Genomic DNA, 12,060 nt, shown 5'->3' on the forward strand with positions numbered 1-12,060 from the left:
ACACTTCTTACCTGCTGGTGTGTTGTTTGGGACACTCTCCAACTCTTGGACAATGTTGATATCCAATAGCTCAAAAGACAGAAGATCCTGACAGATAAATGACAGATTACTACTAAGGATGGGCGTGAATATTTGATAATTCTACTATTTGTCCGATTATAAAAGGTTAATGTTAGGGACAGTAAAAATGACTCTGGTTAGGGTTAAAAAGTCAAAGTCATGTCCTTGAAAGGATGGCTGTGAATCTTTCTCATTTTTTCACTGAATAACTTTGGGATCGGAAAAACCCCACAGATATCTGAATCTATTATATCTGAAACCATTATTATTACCATCATTATTTATTTATTTTCATTCTGTCAAAGTGTCAGTGTTGACCATTTTGTAGCTAGCACAGCCTGGCTAATGCCAGACTGCATCTCAATTGAGTCAGAATCTGGATGTCGTCACCTCCCGCCTCCAAGAGGTGTGACCAACGAAGGTCGATCCAAATACCTCTGAACACACTTGGATAGACTGGATCCGTCACACAATGATCTGCATATGCAGAAATGAGTTTGCAGTGGTTACAGACGTCATGTTGGATGTTTACAAACGTGCGTGGAGGTCGTTCCTCTGCTGTCATCACAAACACGGCTGTGATTGGCTGTGAGTTTTAAACAAAGACGTGTCTGCAGAGGGAAGTCACTGGCAGACTTGGCTGCGTTCACCGAGACTACAGCTAGTGCGTGTTGCCCCAAAAAATGAAACTGTGTAGAAACATATGGATTCCAGCTGCAGGTGATTTACCTGTGCAGTGAGAAGGTCGACCGAGGGGATGAAGTATTCTTCCTGATCCACTGACAACAAAGGCTGCTCCCGAGAAGCTGCACAGGCTTTCCCATCCTTTGCTACTGGGTTCTTACCCTGCACACAAAGACAAACCCTTTCAGTTAGTCACTGTAACCACACCATGTTTCTATTTATTTTAATAACATCACTGGAACACATCTAACACATATACAGTGTACATACGAGAATCATTTCTTCTACCTGTGGTGTGACACAGGGCGACACCAGGATCCCATCAGCCATCACAGGTGCAGGGGCGAGAGGGTCGACCACGATGCTGCACCACACCCTGGGTCCAAACTGCTCTCCAGCGTGAGCCAGGCGCCAGTGGGAGGTGTAGGAGCCCTCCACAGCAGGAGCACACAGGGCTACACTCACAATACCCACCTGAATAACATTAGAATATCCAAATGAAAGTAAAGCTGAAATACACCAGACAATAGAATACAAGTGACAGAGGGCACATCATGTTTACATGAATCACTGCTGCATAGAGAAAGCAGGAAACATCTGTTTACCTGTCCCGGCTGAAGGAACGGAACACAGACTTCTTTCCAACGGTCCCCAGATCCCACAGCCAGGTTTCCCCACATGAACTTCAGCTGTGGGAAGAAAACCAAGACATGAGAACGATCCACTGACAAGCACTTCTACCTTTCCACTAACCCTTGACTCCGCCCACCCTCCCACCATCGTCGACTCTACCTCGACTAAGACGACGACGACACACTTATGACTTTACAGTTTGACTTACTTGAAACACTTACTTACTTCTAGCTCTTGTGTTGAAATGCACTCACTGTAAGTCTGCTAAATGTCATGTAATGTAACGACATGTCGTGTCATGTAATAATCGTGCGTCTCCAGCCGCTAACTTATTAAATCCTGGGTTTCAAAATCTAAATCTTTTTCTTGGTTTATATACTTTATTAATCCCCTTTCTTTCTGAGCAGCACCTGGGGAGCAATGGGGGCACCTTGCTCAGGGGTAACCCAACCTTTTGACGTGGTGGGGAGTGGAACCAGCAACCTTGTCGTTACAAGCCAAAGTCCCTTTTCAACTTGGCCATGGGCTGCAGATCATATGCAGATTGATTGTCCACGCAGTTCCTTATCCTGTGCAGTCTAATGGAGCTGCTGATGGGTCAGAGTCTCAGTAGACCAGGTCCACAGGGGGCTGCTGGGACTGCAGCCTCCTGACACATCAGTGGTGAGGTTACAGGACTCACATCTGCTGCTGTACTTCTGTCGTTTCGTCTTCTCCGTGAGTAAATGGTTACACTACTTATTCAGCTGAATTTAGGACTTTAATCTCATAAATCAAGACTTTATTCTCGACGTCTGTGAATGTGGCTCCGTCGTAGTCAGGCACAGAACTGCATTCAGTGCTTGTGACAGAGCAGGGAGGCTGTTACAACACTGAAGTGCAATGTCTCCACAAATATGAACAATGCAAAGGTACAAAATGAGACATTAGGTATAAGGCAGGACTACAGCGGCCGACACAGACAGTATGGCGAGGCGTTGGGAACCCTGTTACTCTCAAGAGTACGACAGGTGTTGGGTTTAGGTAAGCATGTAAAAGTAACGCTGTCTAGAGCTCCCGCAGCGATATCTTTGAAAACTCACTTTTTCCTCAAGACCCCAACCAACTGAGGGTGGGAGACCTAACATTGGAACATTGAATACTCTAGAGGCATGTCTAAAGCGTCTAAAAAGGCTGAAGCGGACGCCTCTCCTGCGGGCGACAGCACAGCGCTAGCTAGCATAGCTACTATGCTAGAAGACCACAGAGCTAGCATCGCAGCCGACTTCAAGACAATTGCTGCTTTGGAATTGAGACTTCACAAGATGCAGACTTGAGTTGTCACGATACCAAAATTAGTAACCACGATACTATACCAGACAAAGTATCACGGTTCCGGGTAGTATCACGATACTGCTGCCTTTTTTGATTATTATTATTTTTATGACCTGCAATGTAATTTGTGGTGTTCATTTAAGTTCAAAAAAGAAGAAAATACATTGTATCCATTTATGCAAAAAAAATAGTACAACAGGTGTTATATGAAAAAAGAGCAGTGTTTACCTTAGTATCAGCACTCCAGCTCATAGTCCCAGTGTTCCTCATCTTCCAGTACTTTATAAACTTAGTCCCAGGACGCAGTCTGGTTCCGTCAGGAAGGTTCTCATCCAGAAACGCAGCCGTCATAGTTGGAACCACCAGGGGACAGGGACGCTTTGGACGCCTGATTGACAAATCATATCAGTTGCTGATCAGTTGACTAATCAGGAAATGAAAAGCCCTGACTGAAGTAAGTTTGTAAGAACTGGTCTTTTCTCTGGACCTCCAGCATCTGCAGCATGTGTTTCAGTGACCTACTCTGGGCTGTTGTGCTGCGTGGCTCGAGGTTGCAGCAGAACAGGGGAGGAGCTTCCATCTCTGTGGGAGGAGCTCCACTGTATGCCCCTCCTCTCCATCCTCAGCTGTTTGCGGATCTCCTTGACCTCCGCCTTCAGCAGGCGTTTCTCTGCTTTCAGCCGCTGCTTCTCTGCCTTGCGGAAACTGCGGTCGCCTCGTCTGTAGAACCTAGAGCAGGTGACGATGAAGACAACGTCATGCAGGTGAAGATGCAAACCTGAAACCAAACTGGGGCACGGAAACTAGGAAACTCCTCTACTGGCATTTGGAAAAGAGTCAAGAGAGTTTTTACCACTGTTTAAAACACACATTAGAGATATGTGGACTAATGTGAGGAATAACAGAGATGGTCACACTGCTGCAGTGACATACTTGCTGTGGTCAGGAGCAGGTGATCCGTGTTCTGGGATGGACAGAGGAGTCCTGGCTCTCACCAGGTTGTGACTGGGATCATGGGAAAAACTGCAGGGCTCACACAGAGTGCACGATGTGCACACGCTGATAATAAGACAGAGAGAGAACCTTAGAGAACATGTGGCAGCTCTTCTGTGGAGTCCACCATGTCTATTTGACACTGGTTGGTCAGTATGTGCGTGGTACCAGTACAACAACTGGAGTTTACATCTAATAATAATAATAATAATAATGATGTCGTAAGGCTTAGCCAGTTAGCTCCTAACAGCACATACCTGCACTGGTAGCCTCCTCCGGTGGTCTGTCCCCTGCAGGAGGAGCAGGGAGGAGTGGAGGAGGAGGAGGATGACGCTCCAGGCAGAGTGGAGGACACCTCAGGGACCTGCTGTGCCTCTGCTCCACCTACAGCTTCCCCTCTGCCACCTCCTGCTCCCCCTGCAGTGCCTCCTCCTCCCAGGGGCTTGTGAATGCAGCACTGTCCGGAGAACTCCCTGCAGATCTTCTCCACGGCCTCTCGGACCACCTGGTCTTTAAACTGTGTGGGTGAAATGTGTTATTACTCTGACAGCTCCCTCAGTGTCCAGCGAGCATGACACAGTCATCAGGTTGTTTGTACCTTCTCCATGTAGGAGGTAAACCAGGCTGGGGGAGTCTTGTCTTCTTCTTTGTTCCCTTTCACCTCTTTCATGATCACCTGATCAACAGGAGAATAATTCAAACCTGTATTTATCGCCAGTTAAAATGACAAACCACTAGGGCTGTCACTGTTTGTACAGAACAATAACAGATAAAGACATCCAGATAGACATGCTCTTAGATTACTACTTGCAATGAGCAGTATCTGAAGCCAGCCTGTGGTCACAGTGGAGAGGTTTCTGCCTGCAGTGAACAGAGCTAGTTGCAGCTCCCTCATGTGGCACAACTGGCTAATTCTTCCTCACAAAGTAGCGTGGGTTATGCCAGAAAGTTGCTAGCATTGACGCTAGTTGTGCTTTTGAAAACAAACAACACCACAACTAGCAACACTAGCAACACTAGCAACACTAGCAACACTAGCAACACTGCCCCGAACTGCACACTTTCATGCACTAATATCATTTTGTGTAAAATCTAACAACAAAAGGACTTTGAACAGCCAAGGTACAAGGACGATTCATGCTGCGACTCTTACAATAAGCAGCTCTAACGACGTGATGCAGTGTGAGTGTAGTGTGAGTGTGTCTTACCATGCCCTGTTCTGGCACCGCAGCCTGGACCTTGCGACTGACCACCTGTGCCAAGGCGGGGCAGTGCTGTGGGGGTCTGAACCCTCTCTTAGGCTCTGCTCCGCTGGCCTTGGTGGTGGAGACCCTCGCCGCCTGGCCTCGAGTCTCGTACACGTTCATGTGGAGCCGGTTTCCCTGCCGTGCTGCACTCTGGGAAAACACAAACTCTGGTGTCACTCTCACCTGTCGCCACTTTGGGGTATATTTAAAAAAATAATACTAAATAAATAAATAAACCATTATGACACAAGCTCAACTGAAAGTAGGGACGGGAGTTTCTCACTCTTATTACTATATACTCTTATAAATACTACTTAAACACAAGTACACTAATAATGAGTCGTAATCAAACTAGACATCTCACCTTCAGTGCCTCTTCATACTCCACTGGAATAAAATCAGAAACAGCATTCACATACATTACTATTCAACTTATCTTAAAATGTTAAGGATTACTTAACATCATGGCGTGTGGCTGTCCACATTCACTTACCTTGACTGTTGATGGAAACCTGGAGGAGGAAAGAAATATATTTCCGTGTAAATCATTAAAGGGCAATTGCACAGTAAAATGCAACACTTAAAATCTAGGATTAACTGGGATTTATATGAAAAAAATAGAATCATCTAAACCACAAGAAGAAGCTATAATATTACACCATCATTTCTGCCAATATGAATCTCTCGTTTTCAATAGAACAACAACAAAAGATCTAGTTTGATGACGTCAGAGATCAATGTGGGATCATGAGCTTCAGCTCGCTTCTGGCTTAAGTGACTGATCCTCTCAGTCTTTAAAGTAAAAACACTCAAACATTTTTGTCACATGTTTCCATTTATGTTTAACAACATTATTGGGAAGTACTTCACTGGATCTGTAGCTTCACCATGAATTTAATTATACAGGGGGAAATTTCGAGTGTTTAAAAGTTTATTATTTATGGTAAAGGAAAAATTTATATGAAACATTAACAGCAGCCACACCAAGATGTCATTAAAAAGCATCAAATAAACATAAAATAGAGTTCTCTTTGGAGATTTGAACACAAATGTTACATACATCATTAAAACACAAGAGGGATTCTCATTCTAATGCCCAACAGGCATGAAAACAAAACAACAGAGTAACATTTAATGACAGCAAATGACCAGCGCGATTACAAACAGTCTCTCACCTCCTCGTTCTCCTCGTCAAAATAGGTCAGCTGAAGACTGCACAGGCCGAAGGAACGCTTCACCTGTTCACACACACACACACACACACACACACACAGAGAGAGAGAACAATGCAAACTCAAATAAAGTGGTCACAGTTCATTGATTTCATACAGATTCAGTGATTTAGTCGCAAATGTGTGTGTGTGTGTGAGTGAAGACATTTAGTCTCGTCCTCACAACTTGGTTTTAGGGTTAGGGTTACGATTGAGTTTAAGTTAGGTTTAGGTCAAAGGTTAGGTATTTAATTGTGAGGGTTAAGGTTAGGAATGTGTTATGTCTGTGAGTGTCCTCAGTAAGAATGCTGCATGAGAACGTGTGTTTGTGATGATACAGTGACCCTGGTCCACGCAGTCACTTCCACAATCCTCTACCATTAACCAACAAAGTGTTCATGTGATTTTACACATTCATCGTGTTGTATTAACACATAATCATCGTCATTATCATGACGTCGCTACTTTGTACAGTAACTCACCCTGTGAGCAAAAACCTGATAATAAACCTGTCACTCAGTGACTCCGCCTCCTCCACACTGATTTCTAACCTGTGGGTTTTCCTCGCATCACTCAGCACGTGTGCGAGACGCAGGCGACGGACAAGTCTCCACTCGACAACAGCGCAGCTGCATGAAATGTGACTTGTGAGTCATCGGCCACATGATTTCCAACCACAACCACAGACCGCTGCTGTTAGCCCACATACACAGTGTGTCTGCTTCAACCTTCTTCATCAAGCAATTCTCAGACTGCACACACACACACAGTGTGATCATGAAGGCACACTCATCTTATTCTTATTCCTATTCTCTTGTACACTGTCCATTGCTTTGGAAGGCTGACCCCCGGGTATTTGAACACATCCTCTTTCATGACCTCTACTGTTCAACTGCTTGATAATGCAAATATCTAAATCAGTGCATCGACCTGCTGATTTTCACACTGAGCATCAGAATGAAGAGGAAAGTCAGAAACTGCTGATCTGCTGGGGTTTTCATGCAGAGAATGGTCAGAAAACAGAGATAGAGAGAATATCAAGTGAGCAGCAGTTCTCTACACAAACGTTCCTTGTTGCTGATGCCATCTCAGAACATAGAGCAGCAGAAGACCACAGAGGACGAGGTGCCCTGTGTACCTCACAATGTGACTGGTGAGTGTATTCCCTTGGTAAACGGTCTGTATAGTCTTGATGACCACTCACAGTTTCTTTTCTATCACTCATGTTTCATACGTATCTTGTCAAAGACACATCAGCATGTAGACGAGCAGAAGTGGGACTTTCAAGTTGAAGGATGACCCACTCGACCACTGAGCTACTGTCGCCCTTTAAGAAGCTGACAGCCAACAAGCTTCATCAGTTCTGAAATTCTTCAAAAGTTGAAGAAAGACTGTTGGATGAGAGGTGAAAACACTGTCAACCAAACTGAAGCAAAACCAACAGCGACAAATGGAAAAATCAGTTTTTGCAATGTCATCAAAACTGCACGATCATGTGATCACTTAGTGGTTTGATAATAGCAAGTAATATTACGGACATTATATTGTCTGTAATATTACGTGGCTATTATCAAACGTGTTTTTCATTCATTAAATTAGTTTTAGTTTGTAGCCACCAGGGGGCAATTCAGGTGTTTTAGCTTGACTTTAATGTCATGTGGTCCATGTTGGGGGGTGGGGGCCAAAAATGTATCCTTCCATTGCCTTTAAGACAATGAAAGGATACATAAACCGCTCAAAAAAGTAAACACATACAAACTTGATTAAAGGTCCCATATTATACCCTATTACCATACCCATACCGTAAGGATGAAGTGCCATAGCAGTTCAATAACCCTGCCCTTTTCAGAATGCTCAGTTTTGTGCATGGTCCCTTTACATGCAAATGAGACACAGGCAAACACACACCCACTTCTTCCAGGGGGTGTGTCGACACTGGCACGCTCACGCTACCATGACAACAGTTGAACGTGAACCGTGGGAGAAACATGGCTGATGGAGGAAACAACCATATACGTTTGAACCAGAGTCGGACCCTGAACAAGAGGAAGCTACAGATGAAGTTGTAGTATGTAGACGTCAGAATGGTCAGTTATTCTGTATTCAGTCTATTTTTCTTCAAAATGTATGTGTTTGTACGTCGGTGAAATACAGTCGCTGACTAAATACGGCGACCGCTGGCCACTGTTTGTGTAACTCACTGCTTATAAAACTCTAGATGTGATCCAGTAACAAGCATGCTACTCCCCTGTTCTCCACAGCAGTGGGAATGTAATGGCACCGTTTTTTATTATGAATCTTCTGGTCAGTCCAGAATTGTACTGACCAAGGTTCACAAAACAGTCTGATGTGAAGTGGTGCGAACACACGAACACACGTTTGCTGACTTTATCCGGCACATTAGCTTCATATATAAAATCCTCTGAGGCTGGAAGTTTGTGTAAAACACTGTGCTCCACTGTGCAGCCACCAACAGCACACTTGTCCCTCCGTGTTGACATAATACCGCTCTTCCTCCCTCGACTGCACTCTCGCATTTTATAGGGACAAGGTGGAGCTAAGGTGGAGCTAAGGTGGAGCTAAGGTGGAGCTAAGGTGGAGCTCTCCAAGTAAACTTACTGGTGGGTGGTAACATTTGCGGTGAAATACGCATGCTGCCGTCATAAGTGCAGGGAATTCAACATCGCATGTTTTATCGCCTATACTTACACTAAGGGGGACCACGAAAAAAGGACTGAGTATTCTTTTTCCCCACTTTGGCGACTGGTAGGGCCTCCAGAGTCCCAAATATAAGTATTAAAATGATTTAAAAGTTGATTTTGCAGAATATGTCCCCTTTAAAATTAAGCTATAAAACTGTACCATTCTTTGACAACAAAAATAATGTAACATCCACTCATGGAAATCAAAGCCATGACCTGCAACAATGTGAAATAGAATCTCTTTTCACTGTGTATCGATCTGTGCTGCTCCTTTTCAGTACCACGGACAGCGAATCTGCAATATTCAAAGCTGCCAACAGCTCAAAATGTCATGGACAAAGGGATTCACAGACACAGCAAACAAGGGGGGTTTTTTTCATTTGAATCACAGCTTTTTTCCAAGTTGCATGAGAAGCAGAGAAGCATGCACACAAAGCGTCTGGATAAAAGCGTCTGCCAAATGTGTAATGCAGCTCCCTGCCACCTGTGAGGCGACGTAATTCTTGGTAGCAAGAGCCAATCAGCTTCCAGTCTCCCACCGAGATTCTACCAAGAATTAAATGCTCCAGCCAATCAGCAGCTGGTATAAAACAGTGCGTAGTGTGAGAGTCTACAGGAAGTACCAAGAACTAACCTGAGAAACATTGGCTCGCTCTCACTAAATCACTGCCAGTGGGGATGCAAAGAAAAACACATTAAAGCCACTTAGCAAAATGCTTGACTTAAAGGGATGCATGCCTGCTTAAGGATATGTTTGCTGCTTCATTTGCTGTTAGACAGTAGAGGTGGGACGTTCACGAACAAACCAAACCTATTGAACGGCTCTTTAACATGAACGATGGGAACCGAGTGGCAGTTGAGAGCCATTCTTTTTCTTTCTTTTTTTAAAATGCTGTCAGGGACTCAGCATGCGCACACAAGCTCCTCCTGCTACTCCACTGAGACGGAGAGCACGCACAACAAGGGCGAGTACACGTGGGCTGACTATTTGATATGCAAATTTCACGTGAGTGCGGACTGCAGCTACGAGCCAAAGGACGCGCAGCAGCATCTGGATGCACTTTTCAGATGAAAAGAACGGCAAAGCAAATTGTAACATATGTCCGTCTCAAATATTGTTTACTAACATTTGCACTAACGTTACCAAGGACAGTTCTGGAGTCCTCTACAGGTTTATACTTGAAACTTGTTTAGTAAATGTTTTTTTAATGTTAGTGTTATTTTGAGTTTAGTATAGTTTTGCATGGAAGTTCATTGTAGACTGCTTAGTTTTTTATTGTGCCACAAATAAAAAGGCTTTATTTACACTATTTACACATTTTATACAAAGATCCCTAATAGTGAGCCAGTCTTCTGAACGGCTCTTTGAAAGGAACGACAGATCCAGCTCCCTTCAAAGAGCCATAAATCCCATCTGTATAAGTTTGTGAACGGCTAATACTGACACCAAACAGAGGAAATCTGCATGTTTAGCTTCTGTGGACACAGGAGTTGCTGGTTTCCTAAGGCCTTGTTTAGTAAGTTCATGTCACTTGTGGTAAAAACACACTAAACAAACTTTACTCATCCTCACCTTATTGCAAACTTTTTGTATATTGTACATATTTCCATATTCTACTTTATTATTGTATTATTATTTTTATCTAATATTTTATTTCATTCCGCCTTATTGCCTATTTTACTGTTTTTTTTATATCCATATCTTATGCCTTGTTTCCACTGCTGTATTTCTATTTCTTGCACAGAGCTTCTGGAACAAAAACAATTTCCCCTCGGGGATTAATAAAGTATTCTGATTCTGATTCTGATAAATTCAGAGGAAGGATTTAGATACAAAAAGCACAAAAACACACGTCTAAAGAGACTGATGGAGACACATAGAGGTCAACGTGTCGTTTAGTAAAATTGCAAAATTTCTCGATGGACTTTGGTGCAGGGGAGTGGTTGATTATCTATTTAAATATTCTAAAAGTGTGACATCAAAATGTTATCTCTTGTCATTGTCATAACGCTCACTATGGTTACGGGGGTCCTTGTAAAAACACGTGTGTAAAACAGTGGGTTACAAACCAATGAAACATAATCAGTCCCACTTTTTAGTTGTGAATGCTATATGATACTTATGATATGATGATATGGTGCAATCACGTATACAGTAGCAGCAGCGTTAGGCCTGCAAAAGATCATTAATGTTGTAATGACATAATAACATTTACACAACACAACATGAGGAGTTAGAGCAGGCCATAACAATGGTGGCTGTGATTCAGGCTGCACAGGCCACTCATGATGAGCTGTAAACACTGTTTCCACGACGACAGGTCACTAGGTTAATAACAACAACAACAATAATAATAATAATAATAATAACAATAAATGCAGTTCTACAGTAGTGACTGGTGCTGTCTCCTGAGTGTCCTCTGTGAGTCTGCTGTGCTGGGATTAATGCTTTTCAGCTCACTGGACACGAGCTGCATGATGGGTAACGTCAGTGATACAGTATAATGCAGTGGCGTCTGAGCGCATTAATAACTAAATAATAAATAAAAGCCCCTGGAGACGACACAGTGTTCACAGTTAACACACGACAACCATCTATATGTCTGTATGAGACACAGAAGACAGAGCAGCGCTAACACTAAGCTAACTCTTACCATGGCCTCCATCGACTCCCAGCTCTTGGTCTCGGATCCCGACAGGAGGAAATTCTTAGAATTTCCCCTGAAATTCACCTTCAGGTTGATGTAGAAGTCCATGGTTCCGTCTGTCAGCGCTTTAGCACATAGTACACACGACGGACACGGTGCGTTTCCCCCTCACCGGTGACGGCTGCTCGGGTTAATGTCCACTGTGACTCAGTGACGGGAGATGAGGCGTCTGTTGTGTTTACACCAGCGCCCTGGCCACGCCCACCCCGCACCCCGTGTCCGGAAAAGTGAGCGCTACTCGCTACACACTACTACGTCATTGCGCAACAGTGACGCAGAGAGAGACGCAGCGCCACAGGGGCGGTTTGAGTGATTTGGAGGCCCTGAGCAAAGGGGCCCTGCAGAAAATAAACAGATTAAAACAACAAACACGCCTGTGTGATACATTTAAACAGAAAGACTTTTTTCACTCTTCAGGATCTAAATCACACAAATATTAACTGTAGTCATAGCAACTAGCAATGTCGTCACACCTCATTTTAGCACATGCTAGCATGAATCATTTTTA

The 12,060-nt window shown here is 43.8% G+C and overlaps 1 protein-coding gene across 2 annotated transcripts in view; it reads right to left on the reverse strand.

Annotated features, from left to right (window-relative positions):
- The window catches only part of nbr1b (NBR1 autophagy cargo receptor b), a 39,139-nt gene extending 27,390 nt beyond the window's left edge, over positions 1–11,749 (reverse strand). Inside the window, exons 1-14 of one of the 2 annotated variants that reach the window (XM_058653104.1) lie at positions 11,499–11,749; positions 6,107–6,169; positions 5,425–5,443; positions 5,296–5,318; positions 4,893–5,081; positions 4,283–4,360; positions 3,942–4,201; positions 3,625–3,750; positions 3,214–3,420; positions 2,920–3,079; positions 1,350–1,433; positions 1,033–1,218; positions 790–906; positions 12–87 (exon numbers count right to left, since the gene is read on the reverse strand). In XM_058653104.1, coding sequence (XP_058509087.1) covers positions 12–87; positions 790–906; positions 1,033–1,218; positions 1,350–1,433; positions 2,920–3,079; positions 3,214–3,420; positions 3,625–3,750; positions 3,942–4,201; positions 4,283–4,360; positions 4,893–5,081; positions 5,296–5,318; positions 5,425–5,443; positions 6,107–6,169; positions 11,499–11,600 — 1,690 coding nt within the window. In that variant the 5' untranslated portion in view covers positions 11,601–11,749. Of the gene's footprint in view, positions 1–11; positions 88–789; positions 907–1,014; positions 1,219–1,349; positions 1,434–2,919; positions 3,080–3,213; positions 3,421–3,624; positions 3,751–3,941; positions 4,202–4,282; positions 4,361–4,892; positions 5,082–5,295; positions 5,319–5,424; positions 5,444–6,106; positions 6,170–11,498 lie in introns of both variants that reach the window. The other variant, XM_058653103.1, reaches the window with a different exon arrangement.
- Between the last annotated feature and the right edge of the window lie 311 nt (positions 11,750–12,060).

Source organism: Solea solea, chromosome 16 (assembly GCF_958295425.1).
Source record: "Solea solea chromosome 16, fSolSol10.1, whole genome shotgun sequence".
In the NCBI taxonomy this organism is placed as follows: domain Eukaryota; kingdom Metazoa; phylum Chordata; class Actinopteri; order Pleuronectiformes; family Soleidae; genus Solea; species Solea solea.